Source organism: Sarcophilus harrisii, chromosome 2 (assembly GCF_902635505.1).
Source record: "Sarcophilus harrisii chromosome 2, mSarHar1.11, whole genome shotgun sequence".
Classification (NCBI taxonomy): Eukaryota; Metazoa; Chordata; class Mammalia; order Dasyuromorphia; family Dasyuridae; genus Sarcophilus; species Sarcophilus harrisii.
This window is the reverse complement of record NC_045427.1, coordinates 149,303,123-149,325,425: the sequence shown is the minus strand read 5'-3', so window position 1 is coordinate 149,325,425 and position 22,303 is coordinate 149,303,123. Positions and strand designations below refer to the sequence as shown.

Here is a 22,303-nt window from a genome sequence, read left to right as displayed (position 1 = left end):
TATTTCTCATGTCTTATATAATAGTAATACCTCATTACATTCAGTGTGACAATTCATTTAGTCATTCCTTGTTGGGGGACAGGGCAATTTTCTGAGAGCCTCCACAGCTATGGATTATGGCATCTGAAGGAGTTGCGGACTAGCAATGAGATAAATTGGAGGCAGAGGGAAGAGGAGAGAGGTCAGACAACTCAACAGCCTCTCAGTCAGAGAGGTCAGAGAACAACAACTGCTGCTCAGTCTCCTTGTATCATCCTCTCACAAGAGGAGATCCATTCTGGGTTGGATCTCCAGCAGTCACTGTCAGGTGCCCCCTGTGCATTTCAGCAGCTCTCCTGTTTATTCCAACAATTCCTCAAACCATGGGCATCTACTTGGTTTCAAGTTCTTTGCTACACCAAGTAATAATGCTTTGAGTATTTTTATTTTATATGGGACCTTTGATCTCTTTGGGATATGGTACAAAGAGTATGAACAACTGAAACAATTTATTTACAGCTCCACCAAATGCATTCATAGCTCTGTATTTTTATAGCCCTCTAATATTTGTTAATCCCATCTTTTGTCACCTCTGATGATATCCTGGGTGTGAGATGAAATCTTAGAGTTGTTTTGATCTGCATTTCTCTTATTATTAGTGATTTGGGATAATCTTTCATTTGATTGTTATCATTTTGCAATTCTTTTGGGAATATCTTCTGATCACTTATACACTGGGGAATAGCTCATCTCTGTTAGTTACTTATAGATATAAAAACGTGAGAAATCTGATGCAGTTTTTCTCCCTCTGATAACTTCTGTCATGTTGTTCTTGAAAAAGCTTTTCAATTTAATTTAATCAAAATAATCTATTTTATTTTTTGTGATAATTAATCTCTTTCCCTGGTTTGATTAAGAACTTCTGCAGTCATAATTATGAAAAATACACGATCTGGTTCTTTGCCTTTATTTATTTATTTATTTATTTTTTTGGCAAAATGAATTGAATACTGGGCTTCCTTAGTTCAAATCTGGTCTCAGACACTAGCTCTGTGACTCTGGGCAAGTAACTTGGGTTAGTTTGCCTCAGTTTCCTTAACTGTAAAATGACACGGAGAAGGAAATCGCAAACCACTCCAATATCTTTGCCAAGAAAAGCTCCAAGTGCGATCATGGGGTGAGAAGTATTAAGCGTAGGTCCGTAGTGGATTACTCACGCTTTTCGCAGGGTGCTTATTTTTTTGATTAAAACAGCTCTAGATCTTTTAAGAAGATATCTGAAGACTGTGGGATTATAGAATACGTCTAGTCTGACTAGTACTTTAGTGCCATTTATGTGCAAGGCACAACACAGAAACGCTTAGAAGACCGTCAGCTCAAGTTCACGGTCTAATGGATGTGTAAACTATAAATGTAAATCGGGAGTCTACAGGGGAAGGCCCTAGAATTAAGGGGGAGGGGTAGGACAGATTTCTTGCAGCAGGGGTGATTTTAGTGGGAGTTTGAAGGAGGCCAGAGAAGCCGGGAGGCGGAGATGAGGAAGGAAGCCTTCGCGGGCCATGGGGGGTGGGGAGGGGAGAAAGAGAACATCTGGAGTCGATGGCCAGGGTGGGGAGATGGGGACCTTCTGCTTGGCCCCAAGACAGCGCGCTGCGGCGTCCCCCTCGCCCCCGCTCCGCCTAGCTTCGTGCGGGCAAGTGGAACAAGAGCCACAACTGGCAAAACTGGCAGTAAAAAGTCAGTAAAAGCCCACAGCCGCAACTCGCGCTTTGGCTCCTGGGAAGAGAGCCTAAGGCGGGGCAAGAGCCTAGGACGCCCCATCCACTCCTCCTCGCTCCTGACCCCCAACCCCGCGGGAGAGGGCGGGGCCAGCTGAGCCGCAACGCACGCCGGGACGGTCGCTGAGGCTTTCCCGGTAAACGCCGGCGACGCGGCGCGGCGGAGGGGGGGTGCACGCCATGGCGCAAGGCTTCGAGAGGGGCTCCTTTCCCAGTCCCGACTACTACGAGAAGCTGGGCCGCCTCCAGGGCGCGCTGAGGGACAGGTAGGGGGGTGGGGAGGTAGCCGGGGCCAAGGCTGGGGGCGGGGCCGGGGTGGTCGAGGTCCCCGGGACCGCCCCTTTTCCCGGGTAAGGAGGCTGGGGGATGTTGTGTCTGACGTGTGGCCTCTTTCGTCCTCTGTCACTGACGCTTGGCATATCCCCAGGCCTGGTGTGGCAGCTGCTGCGCTCGGGGGGCTGCGAGAAAGAGCAGCCGCTCCTTTCCGTCCCTCTTCCTATCCTTGTTCTTTCCTTTTCTTCTCTTTCTCCATCTCGCTTTAATTTCCGTTTCTTCCCTTTATCTTTCCTTCTTTCTCTTCCTTCATTTTCCTTCCCTTTCCCATATCACCCCTCTCCATTTCCTTGCTCCTCTAATACCTTTTCATCTTTCCTTCTCTTCTTTTTCACTTCCCCTTCCTCTTCTCTTCCTTTTCCCTTTCCCTTCCTTTCCTCTTTCCTTTTTCTTGTCGTCCATCTTCCCTTCTTTCTTTCTTTTCTTTCTTTCTTTCTTTCTTTCTTTCTTTCTTTCTTTCTTTCTTTCTTTCTTTCTTTCTTTCTTTCTTTCTTTCTTTCTTTCTTTCTTTCTTTCTTTCTTTCTCATTTCCTCCTTTTTCCTTCCTTCACTATCTCTCTTTTCATTTTCCTTCTTTTTCCCTTTTTCTATTCCTTTTTTTTTTTTACTTTTTTCTTCCCTTTTTCTGTCCCTCCCTTCCCCTTTTCTTCTCTTCTCCCTTCCCTCCATTCTCCTTCCTTTTCCTTCTTTTTCTCATTTTCTTCCTCTCCTCCCTTTCCCTTTCTCTGCCCTCTATCACTTTTTAATCACCTTCCCCTCCCCCCTCCTTTTACCCCCTTTAGCTTTGGCATCTGGTGGACACAGAAACAATTCTATTTTGATCAGCCTTAAACTCACCACACTTGGATGACAGTGACCCTATCCCTCTACTTACTTAGAAAGGGACTATCCCCCAAAATAGAAGTCCTTAATTAGACAGATTTCAGGAAATGGGAGGCCAAGAAGGGGAAAAAAAAAATCATTATTTTCATTAACCTTTGGTTTCCTTTGTAATCCTATGTATTTTATTTCATGCATTTAAAAACTGTTTTTTGAGAAAGGAACCATATGCTTCATCAGACTTCCCAGTTCATGATGGAAAAAATAAAAAGGTTAAGAATCTCTGTCTTAGATTTAAGAAGTTGCAGCTGTCCTAAGATATAAGAAATAAGATGCTATCTTATTTCAACTTCAATTCCATACAATACAATTTCACATAATATAGAGTTTTCAATTTTTTTTAATCTCCTTTAAACTCTCCAACTTCATGTGTGCCTTTGGGTTGAGATAAGGATGACGTCTTTAGTATACAGGTATATATCTTTGCATGTGATTGAGGGAGTGGGTGAGAAGGTAAAGAGGTTGAGGATCAGAAAAGATTTCCGATGAAGAATCACGTAAATTGAAAAACCTAAAGTTTTTTCAGAATGTCTTTTGTCAGATTTGGAAGGTAGGAACCTTTTGGAAACTTATAGTTTTAATAGTATGAAAATTTTTTACTTAAAGTTAAAAAAAAAAAAAAAGCACCATACATCCCAACAATTTCTGTACCTTACCTACATAAATAATTGAAAACGGAAGTAGAAGCTTTATCCTGAAAAAAGTTTAGAAATTCTAACCAATATTTTTGAACATGTCTTATAGGCAACAGCATCTTGTATGGATCAAAGTCGGTAGCTAGTTCCAGCAAAAGATCACTGGCAAACTTTTGCCTTACCCTTACACAAATTTTTATCATCTCTACAAGTAGTTTTCCTGTCATCCAGAAAAATTGATTAAACTGATATTAGATAAATATATTCACTTATTGTATGTAATAAAGACAACACAATATTCTTTAGTACCAGAAAATACTTTTCACATTCCTATTAGAACAGTATAATCATTATTTGCGCAAGGATAGTTGATTTATATTTATCATTCAAACATTTATTAAGCATCTTTTGTTATCCATGGACTATGTTAGACATTGACAAAAAGAAAAACTTGACAAGTGTCTGTCTTTATGGATGTCAGCTAGTTAACTTTATGACTTTGAGGTTTGAATTGACAAATTTTATTGCATATTTTATGTTCTAGATAAAGTACTTTTGGAACTAAGTTTATTAGTCTAATTTTCCATATCAGGGATATTTCCAATTCTAAGTAAATGATACTATATTATGTTTTATATTTATTTGTTTCTCTTAAGTAAATTGAAATTGATGAAATTATATAAGGGACCTAATTAGTCCTTTATCAGTTTCATACTTTTAAAAAAAAGGTCAGTCATTATTTCAGTAAATTATGTAATATTTACAACTATTTATTATTATTTTTACATGCTAAATATTAAATACATAATTTTACATTTTAAAATATTTTAATGTTAATTTATAATTATTTTTAATAATCTAAAAGTCTGAAAATCTGAATTTTAGTCTCTTATTAGCTTGTTTTGATTGTCATTTGTTTAAATGAAGAGATTCAACTAGTTAATTTTAGTTAATTCGTTTTCAACTCTAAAATACCGTCTCCTTGAGTTTATGATCTTTATTGCTGTTGTCTACCATTGGTAAGAAGACAACTCACTACTGAGGTTCATGCTAGTGATGTATTGTGATTAGATGACAGATAATAAAAAGGGTTTGGGAGCATTAATACTATTTTATATTTAATTTGCTGTATATGATAGTCCTGACTCTTAAATAATAGTTGAATCTGAAAAATTAAATTCAGGTCAACAATTATTAAGCATTTATTACATTCAAGATACAGTACTAGGTAATAGAAATAGACAAAAACAAAATAATTCCCGTCCTCAGGGAATCTACATTCTTTGGGGAATGTAACATGGACACAGTTAAGTTATAAGAGATAATTTGAGGTGGCTAATAACAATAGCTCACATTCTAGGATTTATAAAATGCTTTATAAGGATCTCATTTTACCCTTAAAAAAACCTGAGCTGCCACCCTGCCTCAGTTGACATCTTTTGGGAAACCTTCATGGAGGGTATAGCATCTGAAATGAGCATTAGAGAAAGATATTCTGACATGGATTGAGTGGTTTATGCAGATGAATGGGGTGGCATGGTTGAATGTCCAGAAATCTGGAGAACAGGGAGGATAGGTGAAAAGGACAATACCTGATAAGCATTATAGAAGGCGACATAGTAAATAGGCTTACTATTAACAAATTATATATTGCAATTTATTGAAAACATATATTATCTACTGCTTTTTTTACAGTGTCCTTATTCAGATGTTTGACTATCCCAAGAGAGAACACAAATATCCAGTCTTATCTCGTGAATTTCAAAGTATTAATTGTGGATTCAGGGACAAATATATTTAGCAAAGACAAACATGTTAATAAATAATTTTAATAAACTTTAATAAACTTCATAGCCACTAATTTGGAGTGAAAGACCTGACATTATGGATGAGAAGGTAGAAGATGTGAACAGAAGGCAGTGCACTACTTTAATAAAATCATCTTTTTCAAGAGAAAGTTAGCTGTGTAGATTGGATAATGGAGTTATATAAACATAAGATTTAGAGGTCATAGAATATGAAACAGCAGCATAGAGTACTTTTTGGAATAGAAAAGTTACAATTTCTTGTACCCTTGTTCTATCATGGTGTGACAGTAGAAATATCACTGGATTTGAAGTCAGAAAATTTGGGTTTTACTTTGATGCTACCTCTTATGAGCTCTATGACCTTGTATAAATATCAGTTGCCTCATCTATAAAATGGGAATAATAATAATCACATACTAACCTTGAAGGAGAGTTGTAAGGATAATTATAATAATAGCTGACTTTTATATAGTGCTTTAAAGTTTGATAAGTGTTTTATAAATAGTTCAATGTATCCTCAACAAGAGGGGTAAGTGCTAGTTTTCTCTCCATTTTATGTGAGGAAATTGAAATATATTGGTTCCAGTGACTCTTCCAGGATGACATAGCTAATAAATCTCTGAGGCTGTATTTACTTGGCTACCTAGCTGTCTTTATCTTATAAAATAAGATTTGGTCCTACATAAAATTTGTTGTTTATATGAAATGGTCTGCATGTGTGAGATGATAATTGAAACCCTGAGACTGATGAGATCACTAAGTTAAGTAGTATAGAGAAAGAAGAGGGCTCAAGACAGAGTCTTTGGGACCCCTGTAGTTAGTGGGTGTGACTTGGATAAAGATCCAACATAGGACACAGAGAAGGAATGGTTGGACAGGTAGAAGGAGAACCAAGAGAGAGCAGTATTATGAAAACCTAGAAAGAAAACACTATCAAAGAAAAGGGTGATCAGTATCAAAGGCTGAACAGGTTGAGGATGAAGAAGAGGACATTAGATCTGACTAGATCACTGGGAAGATGGCAGAATAGAAGGGAGAAGTACCCGGAGTATATAAAATACAGAAATACAGAGAATGTTCTTTACTTCTCCTCTCAAAAAAAAAAAAAAAATAAAAACAAAACAAAAACCCCACATCCAATCCTCTTTTTAGCTTAAAAAATCCTCTAAAAAATCATGATGGGGAAATTCAAGAAAAAGTCACAGGGAGTTATTTTTCTAGCTCACAAAAACATGGAGAAGTCAGTAAACATTGGGGAAGGGGTCTAGGATCACATTGTAAGGAGCATTCCAGCATGAGAGGTTGTGCACCAGGGTGAGAGGAGGTCTCAGACCCATAGTAGAACGTTGAAATAGATGCCAACTTGCGGCTTTATCTCTCACTACCCAGTTCTTCTTCAAAAGTTGAGAGATACTTGCTATGCCATAGGACCATTGGTTTTCTGATTCATCGTTCTTGACCCTGACAACAACTGTCTTTCCATATACATACCTGCATAGCCCTGGCATCCCTTATATGCTTTTCTGGGGGCATAGAAGGTTCCAACTCCTTGTACTTGTTGCTGTTCATACGTGGTGGATTCCTGAGACCACTTGAATAAATATTTTAGTTAGGAAAATCATGATGACTAGCCAAAGAAGTTTGCAAATAGAAATATGGGGGAACTGAGTCCAAAGAATCTAAATACCAATGTAATTTTGTTGCATATCCTTGTTATGTTAGGGCAACTTCCTCCTTTGTTAAATTTTCAGTGACTTGTGAGTGCCTTATTTTATCCCAACATTGAACTAAAAAGATGTTAATTTTAGAGCTGTATCTGCAACATTTAGAAAGTCTTGGCAGTTTGGGAGGAGAGATGGTCTTATGGTTCTCATTGTGATTGAGTTGGGGTGAGAGACCTTGACATTATGGATGAGTAGGAGGAGGATGTGAACAGATAGCAGTGCACTGCTTGGCTCCCTGTGGCCAAAGCCCTTCTGATCATGCCTTTATGTGGCAATGTCAGCAAACTTCCATTTAAACAGATGGGATAGTTCTGTAGCTGCTGGAATAGACTGCCTGAAAGTTAAAAGAAAGGGCCAGAGTGTATATGTGTGTCTATTTGTGTGCCTGTATGTATCCCCTTGAAGAATTTAATGAAATTGTAAATATCAAGGATAAATGGATCTAGGGAAGGTTTTTTTTTTTTTTTTTTGTATATTTTTGTTTTTGCTTTTTGAGGATATGTTTATCCTCATGGACATGTTTAAAGACGGAAATAGCCACTAGACAGGGAGAGATTGAAGATAAATGGAAAACTGGAGATGTAAAGTAGACAATCTGCTGAAGAAGATAGGGTGGAATGAGATCATGTGTGCATGTAGAAGGCTTTACTACCTAGAAAAAGAGAAGTTATACTTTATCATGTGAAATAAGGATGAAAGGAACAAGTGGCTGAAGGCCTTTGAGTAATGTGAATTAAGGAAGGGAGAAGAAGGGGCTTTGGGTAAATGGCTCAATTTTTTCAGTGGAATACGAGGCAAAATTCTATGGTTAACAGGTTTTGATGTTGTAAACAGATGGAGACAGTTGGAATGGCAACAGGTTATAATCAGATAAAGTAATTTTGAAGTTCATGAGCATGGGTGTGAAACATTTGAAGGTGATGTGGTAAGATCAAGGGTATGACTGTAGAAAAGTCCATGTATGGTGGGGTGGAGTATAAGTCACAAAAAATGCATAAGTAGAGGAATTATGAAGGTGGTTTTAAAATTAGTATATAGTAACCTTGCACAGTCCTCCCTCACTTAAATCCAACTTATTTGCATGTCATGGCATCACCATCCTGATGCATGGTCCTCTGATAATGAAGGACAACAAGTATATGATGAAATCAGTTATTATGAGGGCTGGAGTTGTAGGCATTGAATTCATTGAGGAAGAAATGGAGAGTACTAGAATCTTGATTGGATGGTAAATATGGATTCAAGGAACTTCAAAGGAGAAAAGGTTACTGAGTCATGGTGGTAAGAGAGAATCTAGAAGTGGCCTCAGGGAACAAGGAGAAATCCAACACTACCCCCTTCTCCCAGCCAGTGAGGGTTGGGCAGAGTGGGGAAAGCAGTGTGTGGTATCAGTGACAATGTAACCAGTGCTAAAACGGATGCCAAGGAGCCTGTTATCAGGAGGGAGCCAATTCTCAATGAGTGGAAGAAGATGGAGAGAAAAGAAAGGACATCTCTAGCTGAGGAGACTTTGTGTAAAAGACATTTAAAAATGAGTGTTAATAAATTGGAGTCTCCTGTTATATTTGGATAGCTCCTTCCTTTGACTTCTGTGACACTGCCCTGACTTGGGTCTTGTTTGACTGTTCTTCAGTCTTCTTGGCTGTATTATCAGTCATTTTCTTTCCATTAATTAATCAGTAAATCCGCAAGCATTTCTTAAGTACCTACTTTGTCCCAGGTTCTATGCTAGGTGCTGGGGATACATATACAACAATTGAAACAATTCCTAATCAAAGGTGTTTCATGCTATTAAGGAAAATAAATATAAAAAATAAATATAAAGTAAATAAATATGTAATTTTGGTAGTTACTAGCATTTGGGGAGATCAGTAATAGCTTTATTCAGAAGGGGGCTGCTTGAGATTGGTTTTCAAGGACATAAGTATAGCTTTACTGAAGGAAGACATTCATTAAATATGACTGTCCTGATCTTTCCCTTTTCTTAACTGTTCTCTCTCATAGAGTTCCTTTTTATTGTTTCTTTTCTGGTGACTTCTGAATCTTCATATTCAGCCTTGAATTCCAGGCCAAAGTCAATAACTGCTTTTTAAACACTCCCACTTTAATGTTCCATTGAGAGCTCCCTCATCATGTAACTTATTTCACCTACCCTTTTCACTTATCCCAACCTTCTTAGTTCTGATTTCTGTGGAAGATGATCACCCAGGATCACAATTTATAGCTGTCCTCTATTCTTCCCTTTCCCTCATCCTCATAAACAGTTTTCAAGCTCTTCTACGTGCCTGTTTCATCCAGGAGTTCCAACTCTTATCTCCTCTCCCCTCTCTCCCCTCCTCCCCGTGGACAATATAGATTTTTCAAGCAGCAAATACCCTAGGCCACATCCATTGAAAAGGCCCTATTTCCCTTCATAGACCAATTCTCTTCATCCATAGGAGCAATAGTCTATGGGATTCAGACTTACCACCAAAGCAAGACCATATTCCCCTACCCCTTGCTTTTAAGCTTTCCTTTTCCCTCATATTCTCCCTTATAGACTTTTCTCTTTCTGAAGTCACAAGTCACCTTCCCCTCTTTGTTAGCTCTTGATTTGGTCTCAACCTAGGCAAGGGGATTGTAATCTGGAGTCACCATGAAGCACCAAAGTATTGAAGTATCTGAGGTGGGCAGAAGGGAGCAGAGTTAAATACATTTCAACAAGGAGAGAGTCTCATGGGAGGCACAGCCTTGAGAAGCTATTATGTAAATTATTTTTCTTAAAAAAACAAAAACCCATAGAGAAGACTGGGAGATGGTATGGATGACTAGAGGCTTAGACTCTAGGAATACCAACCAGAAAACTGATTTGGACCTGCTAAGTTAAAATCAAAGTCTGTATCCTCTTCTGATGTCTGCATTCAACATCCTTTTTTAAACTGATTTCAATCACTCTCAAGCAATTTGTAGCTTTAGGATCAAGCAAGGATCAAGCTACTTTCAACATTCCCTCTTCTTGATCAAGATTTGGATAAATTGCTGGACCATGATGATATCATGACTCCAAGAGACTTGTAGGTAACATTTAATCTCTAGTGAGTCAATCCTTCTGTTTATGAATTTGATATTTATCATATTTTCTTATTTAAGAAAAGTTTTAAGAGTAATTTTAAAATTGGAATTCAAATAAATATACAGAACCTTTCAAATATTTAGGACGGCTAGATGGCTCAGTGGATAGAAGCTAGGCTTAAAGTCAGGAAGTTCAAAATCTGTTCTCAGACACTGTATGATCTGGGGCAAGCCACTTAATCCTATTTGCTTCACTTCACTTCTTTGAAATGAGCTGGAGAAGGAATCTCTTAAGTATTCTTCTCTAAGAAAATTCCAAATGCAGTTACAAATAATCAGATATGATTGAACAACTGAACAACTCCTATATATCATAATATTTGAATGCTGAGAGATGAAAACTCAAAATGTCTGTAAAGTTTACAGGAAAAAAGTACATTACCCACTTAGGAGGGTGAAAAACCACTAAGGATCTAATGACAGTACCCTTTATATGTAAAGGACTTCTGTGCCTAATAGTCACACAAATTAAGTCACCCCAAAGATGTTTATTTTAACAAAAGTCTATGATGGAATAAGTATCTGAAGAGAGTAAATAGTAAAAACAAATTGAATGTATCAAATGAGTTTTCTTTAACTGTAATCATATAAATTGGGCGTTATACCCATATAAGTCATTGCTTTTATGTCCTTTTTCAAATCCTTATGAAATTTGCTTTTATCTCGGAGCATGTTCTCCATACTACTATTAAACCCATGTTAAATAATAAACTAAATAAAAAAATTGAAATGCCCTATGAAATAGCACAAGATATTACATAAGTTATTCTCCCTTATATAAGTTAATACTATTCTTTAAAACAAAACTGAAGATTTTTTTGTGGATTTAATTATATTTTATTTTTGGATTTTAATTATATTTTTTGGATTTAATTATAAATTAATTCACAAATATACATTCTAACCCCATAATGTCTTACAAAACTGAAGATGTTTTGGATTTAATTATGAATTAATTTATATACAGATAGATATAGATATAAATTATGAACTAATTCATATATTGGCTCCATGAGCTCTTACATTGCCTAATTATTCCCATAACATTTTGAAAAATTTAAAGATCTTATCTATCTTATATATGAATATATAACTGTAAACAGGCAGATTACTCATTTAATTAGTTATTGAGGGCATAGAATCTCAGCAGGGGGTTCTAAGGTATTGCAGTGTGAAGAAATACTTGCTTTGGGTTTAGAGCTTTTGCTATGAGAAGAAGAAACATGTCAGAACCACTGAAGCCCAAGGGCACGAGCTATCTAAAGTATCCTTCGTTCCAATTGCTTTCAGATGAGAATAACATATGCAGCTAAGTATATGTTAGGCTATCACAGCAAGGCTTAGAATTAACCAGAGGGGGAAGATTTCTTGTATGGGAGATTGAGTAAAGAGGCCTTTCAGGGTTGCCCTCCTAACTTTTTTCACAGCAGAAGCAGCAGCAGCAATATCAAGAGCAGCAGCAAAGACAGGAGCCCAGGCAGCTACCAGCAAGTATTTCAAAACACCTACCATTTTCAACTAATCTGTAGTAATCTGAGCAGGGGAGAGTGCCTGCAGGACCATAGCTTCCACTTCTCCATCTAATCCCTGTTCTTCCTTCCTCTCCCCTCTCATCCCCCCCACCAAAAAAAAAAAAAAAAAAAAAAAAAAGGAAACTTGGACAATGTAAGGTGAGGGAAAAGTATAAAGGTCATGGTTCTCCTCAGAAAGTGTTCAAGAAGGAAAGAACCCAACTGTGTTGGCTTGTTTCTCCACAGCTAGAAGCCCCACTTCCTGGAAGGGAGAGATGGTTAGGCTGAGATATACTCCTTATGGGAAAAATTCTGTCCTAGTCTTGCTCTTCACTCATTGTGCCTTCTGGAACCAATTAATGATGAATACTAAGTTATCACTATACTTCTAAATGAATAATTTAAAATTATTCTTTTTACAATTGAATCTATAACCCAAAAGAGTGTACAGTTTAATCCATTACTCAAAAAAATATTGATCTAAAAGGAGTTTACCATTTTACCAATATTTCAAGTACATTGAATTATTAAATCAGTGTGAGGTATTATGTTTATCCACGTTACAGGCTAAACTGAGGCAACTTGTTTAAGATCACATGATTAACAAATTTCCAGTTTCTTGCACTTTTTAAAACACTTTATCTTAATGCCAAAACAGTACAATAAATTCTAGCTTGTGAAAAGCATGTTACTAAGAGATAAATATGTTTTATTTAAAATAAGACCAGAATCAATAAAATTATACCTGGCTCTATCTTTCCAAATGATGTCATACAGAATATTTAAGTAATCATTTTAATTATTCAGCGTTATTCTTTACAAGGTTCAGTTATTTCAAGTATTTCAAAACACCTACCATTTTCAACTAATCTGTAGTAAAAAACTTAAGATGACAACTCCTCATTTTATATTGTAATCTACCACAATTCCTAAAAGCGGAGTTCTGTTAAAACCACATTTTGATTTGTATTCAGAACATATTTTGACCAAATCAAATCTGGGTTATTTAAATTTTAATTTATCTAAGCATTTGAAAAAGTGAGCCCATTATTATTAATAAATTCATTTTTAATAATAGCTTTTTATTTTTAAAATACATGCAAAGATGAATTTTCAACATTCATTGTTCCAAATTTTTCTCCTCACCTTCCTCTTATCCCTTCCACTAGATGGCAAGTAATCCAATATATGTTAAAAATGTGCAATTCTTGTATATGTATTTCTAAATTTATTATTCTGCACAAGATAAATCAGATCAAAAAGGAAAAAAAAAAGTAAGCAAACAACATCAAAAAAGGTGAAAACACTATGTTTTGATCCACATTTAGTCCCCACTGCCTTCTTTCTGAATGTAGATGGCTCTCCCCATCATAAGTTTGTTGAAATTGACCTGAATGATCTCATTGTTGAAAAGAACCACATCTATCAGAATTGGTCATCACATAATCTTGTTGTTGCTATGTACAGTGTTCTCTTGTTTCTACTCAACATCAGTGAATATAAGTCTCTCCAGTCTTTCTGAAATCATTCTGCTGATCATTTCTTATAGAATTATTATTCATAATAATTCATAACATTCATATACCATATTTTATTCAGCCATTCCCAAACTAATGGGCATCCACTCAGTTTCCAGTTCCTTGCCACTACAAAGAGCTGCTACAAACATTTTTGCATATATGGGTGCTTTTCCCTTTTTCATGATCTCTTTAGGATACAGACTCAGTAGAGACATTGTTGGATCAAAGGGAATGCACAGTTTGAAAGCCTGTTGGGCTCTCCAGAATGGTTGGATCAGTTTACAACTCCACGGCAATGTATTAAGTGTCCCAGTTTTCTCACATTCTCTCCAACATTTATCATAATCTTTTCCTGTCATTTTAGTTAATCTGAGAGGTATGTAATGGTGCTTCACAGTTATCTTAATTTGCATTTCTCTAATCAATAGTGATTTAGAGCATTTTTTCATATGACTAAAAATGATTTTAATTTCTTTGTCTAAAAATTGTTCTTTTCCTAATAAACTTATTTTTAGAGACATGCAGTGACAATTCCCGCCTCCCTATAACTTTTTCCTATTTCTCAAAGAACTGGATCAATTCCTAGTCTCCCTGAGGCTTTCCATATAAGGATGAGCAGCAGCTTCCCATTCTAACCCTCCAGCTTGGAAAACCCAGGAATTTCAAGTCCTTTTGTTACAAAATATAACATGGTGTTTCCCATATCCTTTTTATCCCCCATACAAAATTAGAAAGCTTAAAACTTTTTTCCTTGACCCCTCCCTCCATCTCTCCCTCCCATTCTCTTTTCCTTCCTCATTACCCATTCTCTTGTGTATACGTATATACATACATGTATGTGTGTATATATATATATATATATATATATATATACATGATGGGATTCTACTGGCAATCAGAGAGTTGTGGAAATCCCCTTTTGGTCGGCATATGTCCTTCATGAAAGAATTCATGAACCCAAAATATTAAGTGGCAAAAATGGAAGTTTATTATTGGATAAGAAGTCAGCTTTGTTAAGAGATTGACTTCCTAATGGCAAAGTCCTATTAGGGAAATGGAGGCTGGCACTGAGGAGAATGTCTCCTCAGTGGGCAGGAGTCCTGGCAGCTATGTCAAAGAGACAAAGTATACTACTTTGGACATTCTGCAAAGAAATGAGAAAGCAGAAATCTATTTTATGAGCAGATATTGGCAGGGGGCTAGGGGCAGTTTGAGCTGATCAGACCAGGATTTCCCAGTTGAAATTGCTTTGAAGGCTTTTTCAGCCTGAATATGAATGGAGATCAGGGTGATTTGCCTTAGAAATGGCCCAACCTGAGAAACAGACTCTTTCATAGACTCTCTGGAGTCTGGGAGGACAGGAATCAAAGGGGACAGAATTTCAGAGTTAATTTTACAGATCAAAAGGGAATGCAGTTTCACACCCCCTGTCCATATACATACATACATTCTTTCAGTGGTCCACACCTTTCTTATTTCCATTTTTTTTTTTTCCTTATTTGCTCAAATCCTACATTCCTCATATCTCAATCATATCCTAGACTATATTCATTCCACTGAATATTTTATTTATAATTTTAGTACATATTATTGCTAAACAAAACTAATGAATTATTAAAAAAGTTGACTCTCAAGGTGCAGTATTGATGATATATAAATATATACATGCATATATGTATATGTGTGTATATATATGTGTATATTTCACTGAAATATAAAATTAGAAAATCTTGGTTATTCTAATAAAAATTCAATTTTGATATATTATTCATAGATGTAACACAAAAACATTTTGTAAAATATTTATATTTCAAATTGCTTTCTTAAATGTTTCTCTTTTTTGTGTATAGGCAAGAAGCAAAACAGTTCTCAAAAATTTTAACATGTAATCTACTATAAAAATGGGTAGAAGTCTCATAGAAATTGTGAAATTTTAAGTTCACACATACCAATTCAAAAGTTATTTCTAGATTGATTTCTCCTATCACTTTAGTCTGTAAAACTCCCAAGTATCTGAATAGATTTTCTAATCATATTCTATTTACTTTTTGACTGGTTCCCAATTCACAAAGGTTCTCCTTTCTGTGAGTTAACACTTAAAACTGGTGGCCAAGAAGCCAGACAGTTCCCCAGATTCAAATTATAAATAATGTTTATATACTTTGATTTGGGATTCAATTAAAGTTAGATTTACGTTTTCTAATATTCAAGATCAATTCTCAATTAAAATTTGTTACTTACAAACAAATTCCTTAAAAGAAGGGAAAAATTAAGCTCTAGTCACCCTTTAACTTACTCTCTGTATAATTACCTTTCCTGGCAGAGAGATTTGCATGGCTAAGTGAGAAACTTTATCATAGAAGAGGATTTTATTCAAATTAATAGGTTGGTGAGGGGAAGGGAAGCATCTGGGAGAAAAATCCCATCAAGTACTCATCTCAAACCATTTCTTTCTCACTACTATTTTTTTGTTACTATGAATATTCTTTAAGATTATCTACACTTAAAACTTTCAATTTTCACTACAGTTGGAACCAAAGGCAAGCCTGTGGCTAAGCAACACTTTTCTTTCCTCCTCCCCATGCTTGGACCAAGAATGGAATAAGAAAAAAGTAGCTGGTTTTTTACTTATGGACACACATATAAATACATAGAGCACAGCTTAACATACTCCACAAAGCCAGACAAAAATAGAAAGTATTCCATTAGCCATAGAGAGACCTGTTGGAGTCTCTCTCCATATCCATATCATAGACCAATCATATGGTCTATGATTACAAACCCACAGCCATCCATTTAGTTGAACCTGTTAGAATGGAACTAGACTTGTTTGTGGGTGGTATAGCAAACTCTCAATTAAAGAACCAAGAACCCAACCAAAAAAAAAAAAAAAAAAAATTAAGGAAATTAAAGAGACCCAGGCTAAACTGCTGAGTTGAATCTGAATTGGAACACAAAAAGGTTCCTGCTGCTACCAGCTGTTCCCAAGGTTGAAAATTGTTAGCCACTAAGCAGGAGCCTTGAAATTTTACTTCATGAGCCAGATAAATAAACTTGAAATTAAAAAACAAAAAAGCAAACCAAAAAACAATGAAAAACCAGTGTCTTAACTAAAGCAAGGGCATTGCAATCTAGGGTCACCACACAGCACCAAAGTACAGGAGTCCCCAAGATAGACAGAGGTAGCAGAATTAAATACATTCAACAAGGAGATTATCTCAAAGGAGGTGTAGCCTCAAGAAGCTATATTATTTTGCATAACAACCAAAGGTTCATAGAGAAGGCGATCAGAACAACAAATGTGGGCTTCAGGTACACTAACTATGCCATAGAGACATTGATCCAGCAGTTTGCTTGAGCCATTCCAGCCAGCACAGCAGAATCCTTTAGGAGGTTTGTTGCAGCAAACCTATTAAGAACTGTGCTGGAAAGCTCTGAACTACATGAGCCAAGCCAAAGACATAGGGAATTAATTAGAAAGGCTGCTAAGAACGTGATCTTGGGTTAGGTGGATGAGGAGTCAGGGTATACAGCATTCAACTAACCCTCTAATCAATCTCTAATCATGGAGTTAGTTGGGTTGAAGGTTAGGTAGCCCCTTTTGATGTCCGCATTCAGTACTCTTTATTTTTATTTTTTAAAAACTGGTTTTGATAGTCTTTTAACTGGTTTTGATCACTCTTAGATAATTCAAAGCTTAATATCAGACAATGTTAGCAGCTACATTCAGTAGCACTCAACTTTTTTCTGATACAAAGTTCAGATTTGCAGGATAAGTCATCTTACATTCTGAATTCCATCTTGTGGTTATTCTAATTTTCTTTTCTTTGTATTTGAAACTTTCTCTTGATTATATGCAGAAGTTTGTTTTTTTTTTTTCTGAGTTGAATTTGTTAAATTTAACTTCTATGTAGCTTAAAATTTGTAGCTTTAGGCTTTTTTTCTGGAAGTTATCTGTGAATTCTTTCATTTGGTATTTCATCTTCTATATGTAGAAGTTCTCATCAGTTCTCTTATTTTTATCATGCTGTTAGGAATTTTGTCTTTATGTGTTCTTAGACACCTATAGTCTTCAGGTTGTCTTATACATCCTATATTGAAATCAGCCATTTTATTTTTATAGAGTTAGCATAAGGAAATGTTCTTTTAATGTTTATTTTTTGGGGGGAGACTTCTCTTTTTTAGTTCATGTTTTGCTATTATATGTTTGCATTCTTAATCTGTTCTTTTTTTCTTTTGTTTCTTTGTTGAGATTTGGCATCAGATCTATTTTTTTCTATTCTGCTGATTATTTTGATTGTTTGAGACATAAATTCTTTCGTTTTCATTTCTCTTTTGAATTACTCAGAAACAGCAGTGTAGTTGGTTCCATATTCTCTTCATATTTCACAGGGAATATTTTCTTTTGTTTTGCAGTAATTATTCATAAATGCTTGAACTAGTTTATAAGGCTTACAAGGCCTATTTCCTCCTGTTTATCAGTGTTTTTCTTGCTGACTCTTTTGTTTATGTTCAAGGTTTTTGAATTTTCTTCTTTCTGAAATATTTGGCAATTTCAATTCCCTCCTCCTTATTTTCTATTTTTGTTGACTTTTTGACTCTGTCTCAGTTTCCTTTGAGACCTGGGAGTCAGATCTCAAAGTATCTCAGCATCCTCTCATCTTGGCTAATTCACAGTTTACTTGCAAAAGTCTCTTATGTAAATTTTGGGGGCTCAAAACTAACCCCAGTTGAATTCTTTGCCTCAGGGTTAGTTGAATGCTGTGTACCCTAACTCCTCATCCACCCAACCCAAGATCATGTTCTTAGTGGTCTTTCTAATTCCCTATATCTTTGGCTTGGCTCATGTAGTTCAGAGCTTTCCAGCACAGTTCTTACAGGTTTGATGCAACAAACTTCCTAAAGGACTCTGCTATGCTGGCAGGAATGGCTCAAGCAAACTACTGGATCGATATCTCTATGGCACTGGTAAGAGGTAACGAAGACTGAATTGTAGGGGAAGACACCTATAACAATTCTTTATGTCTGTTAGTCCAACTGTTGTGCCACAGCTCCCTTTTATTGTTCTGCCTCAGTTCCCTAAATTGTTCTGCCTCAGTTTCCCTAATTGTTCTGCCTTAATCCCCTTAGTTGCAACCCCCCTCCTCCAGTTCATTAAGACTGATATAACTATCCTCTAAAGTTATAAATTGTCAATGTGTAAACTCAAGATATGGGAGAGTCCAGACTTTCTGGCTCTAAGCTGGGTACCTCTTTAACTCAGTTTGTTAGAATTTGTGGTCCTGCTTCCCAGCCTGTCAGAATTGAATTGATAGTTCCTTCATGGAGATTCCCGCTTACCAGAATTTGGACTCCACTCCCCTGCCTTTGTTTAGCTACAGTGTATAAATATGTCATTGAGAATTGGCATTCTGCTGGATGCTTTGGACATTAGCCCTGGGGGCAGCATTCCCACAGCACAATCTCTCCCTTTCAATAAATTACTAAATTATTATTTCTAATTTGTATTTTGCCTCAGTTTCTCCAGCATTATACAACTTTATTTCTTTGTGCAAGGTTGAGGAAGGTGCTGATTGAGCTCAGAGTGAGTTTCAGCTTCTGGGTTGTTTTTTTAAAGCTTCTTTTGCATTCTGGGTGCCTTGGATCATGGAGACATTTAGATTTGCTTTATTTTTGTCTGATAATTTCTCTTTTGTAGATGTCTGAGAGGTTGTTTTGGACAAAGAAAATATCTAGTCCTCCATCTTGTAGTTATATGACCTGGAAGTCATATTAGTATAATATTACACTATGATTTAAAAAAAAAAAGTATAGTATCTGAGAATAGGGAAATAATAGCACTGCCTTATTCTGTTCTGTCAGACCATATGTGAAGAATGTTATTATAAATATATTTTATATATATTTATTATAAAATATATGTTATATATTTTATAATAAATATATAGTATATGTATGTTATTATAAATATATTTCATATATCATATTTTAGAATGGACATTGATAAATTATTGAATATTCAAATGATGGTCACCAGGGTTGTAAAAGTTTCCAAATTCATGCCATTTGAGGTTTGGTTTAAGAAATGGGTAGTATTTAGGAGGTAACATGTTAGCAGTGTACAAGTATTTGAAAACTTATAAGGTGGAAGAGAAATTAATCCCATATGAACGAATTAGGAACTGCAAAAATAGAAGCTGCAAAGATGCAATTTTGAGTTTGACATAAGGGAAAATTTAGTATGTTAATGTAACCAAGGGCTGTTTAAATATGGTAATAGGATCTGGTGGTAGCCTGTTCATTTAATTCGTGGTCTTCAAGTAAAGAGTGAATAATCATTATTGGTTATGGTGTTGGGGTTTCTTATTCAGTATGGCTTGGATTAGATATTTATTTGAGGTCTATTTCATCTCTGAGATTCTGTAATTCTGCGATGAATTGATGTCTCTTGCTTTTTGGTGTCAATTGATATATTATTTCATTAAAGAATCTAAAGATTGTAGCTACACACTCCTCTAATGAAGCCATATGTTTTATTGATAGAATATAAGCCAGTGAAATTTCCCTGTGTAAAAAGGATATTAGAAGCACTTCACTCTCATTCTTGGGTCTCAGTTTTGTTGAGTATCTGAGAAGTAAGGCCAAACCTGCAATCAGGAAATCAGCACTGCCCAGGATTATAAATTAATTCTGAGTACCCAAGGTATCTGAGACTTTATGTTTAGGATGAGAAAGAGAGCCAGAGATTTTTACATATGTGCCAGTTATGCTATATAAATCCCACATACATTTGACTAAACCAATAGTTTGTAGACTAAGTAAAAATTGATGAGGGTGAGGAGAGTTTGAGGACTACTGGTACTGGTCCAGTAGAAGAAAACATGGTAAGCAGTCATCTTGGACATTCATTCCTATATTAAGTAGTCTTTTGAGTGAGTTTTTTTTCCTTCTTATACCCAACTATTTTCTAAATTATCAAGCCCATTTTTTCCTTGCTCTGCCTTTATAGAGATTGAGATCAGCTAGACACTTAATAAGAGTTCTTTATATTTTTATATCCCATCGCTGTCACAGGACCTAGCACATAGTAGATTCATAATAAATACTTGTGTTGAATTGAACATTTGGGGCAAAATGGCATGCCAGAGAGATTTGAGTTCTACCTCAGACACTTAAGGTGACCTTGGACAGGTCACTTCATAAATATTAGCTCTTATTCTTTTTTGGATTGGGCATGAGATTTCACTAGTTTAGTGATCTCTTGGTGAGAAAATACCAGTACAGAGTAGCACCTGCTCTGAAATTTTTATTCTAGGACAGAGGTGTCAAACATAAGCTTACAAATAATACTAAGTGCAGGAACTAGATTAAAATGTAACTGGGAAATATTTAACAAATTAGGTAAAAATACAGTAAAGCATAAATAATTGTTAGTGTGTGGTTTTCTAAGTCAACATAAATCATTAATGATTCTTTTACACTAACTAATGGCCCTAGTTTTTCTTTGAGTTTGATTGACTAGACTAGAACAAAGGTTCTTTTTTTTTTTTAATTATAATAACTTTTTATTGACAGAAAAATTACCCATGACAGGGTAATTTTTTACAACATTATCCCTTGCACTCACTTCTGTTCCGATTTTTCCCCTCTCTCCCTCCACCCCCTCCCCTAATAGTAAGCAGTCCTATATATGTTAAATATGTCGCAGTATATCCTAGATATAATATATGTGTGCAGAACTGAACAGTTCTCTTGTTGCACAGGGAGAATTGGATTCAGAAGGTAGAAATAACCCAGGAAGAAAAACAAAAATGCAAACAGTTTACATTTATTTCCCAGTGTTCTTTCTTTGGGTGTAGCTGCGAGAACAAAGGTTCTTAGTGTGTAATGTATAAACTTATTTTTAAAAAATATCTTTAACTATTTCAGTACAATTTGTTCCTATTATAATCCCATATGTTTTATTTTGTGCATTTAAAAACATTATTTTGAGTAGAAGTCCTTAGGCTTTACTAGTCTGACAAAAGGGTCTATGACATAATATTTCAGAACTCTTGGATTTGACAATTGCCTGGCATGCTGAAAGATTAAGTGATATGCCTTGAAGTCTCACAGTATAAGAAGTTAAAGCTTCTTATATTCTTTGCAGTTTTCATGTTAGAATCTCTTTCAGGAGGTAATTGATGGATTCTTTAAATTTCTTTTTTATCCTCTGGTTCTAGAATATTAGGACAGTTTTCTATGATAATTTATTGAAAGAGAATGTCTAGGTTCATTTTTTGATCATGGCTTTTTAGGTAGACCAATAATTTTAAAATTATCTCTCCTGGATATATTTTCTAGGTCAGTTGTTTTTCCAGTGAGAAATTTCATATGTTTTCTGTTTTTTTTTTTTAATTCTTTTAAGTTTTGTGTTATTATTTCTTGATTTCTCATAAAGTCATTAGCTTTTACTTTTTCAAATCTTATTTTTGTTAACTTTTTAAGTTTGTTTGTTTGTTTTTGGCAAGGCAATTGGGGTTAAGTGACTTGCCCAGAATCACAGAGATAAGAAGTGTTAAGTGTCTGAGGCCAATTTGAATCAGGTCCTTCTGACTCTAGAGTTGGTGCTCTATCCACTGCATCATCATACCCCTCAAATATGATTCTTAAGGTATTATTTTCCTCTGAGCTTTTGTACCTCCTTTCCCATTTGGCTATTTTTGCTTTTTAAGGCATCTTCTTGTTAGCTTTTTGTACTATCTTTTATATCACTCTCATTTCTTTTCCTAACTTTTTTCTCCCCATCTTTCTTGATTTTCAAAATCCCTTTTGAGCTCTTCCATGGCCTGAGATCAATTCTTATTTTTCTTGGAGGCTTTGGATGTAGGAGCTTATTCTCTATTTTGTTCTTCCTTGTCACCATAGTAGCTTTTTATAGTCAGAATTTTTTCTGAGTTTTGTTTATTTTCCCAGCCAATTACTCAGCTTTTAACTCTGTTTAAAAGTAGGACTCTAGGAAAGCTAGGTGGTGGAGTAGAAGCCC

At 35.7% G+C, this 22,303-nt stretch overlaps 1 protein-coding gene across 2 annotated transcripts in view; it reads left to right on the top strand.

The window, feature by feature from the left end:
• Positions 1-1,886: 1,886 nt before the first annotated feature.
• KIZ (kizuna centrosomal protein) overlaps positions 1,887-22,303 on the top strand; it is a 219,064-nt gene continuing 198,647 nt past the window's right edge. The window contains exon 1 of one of the 2 annotated variants that reach the window (XM_031951038.1): positions 1,887-2,023. In XM_031951038.1, coding sequence (XP_031806898.1) covers positions 1,938-2,023 — 86 coding nt within the window. In that variant the 5' untranslated portion in view covers positions 1,887-1,937. The remainder of the gene's footprint in view (positions 2,024-22,303) is intronic. The other variant, XM_031951039.1, reaches the window with a different exon arrangement.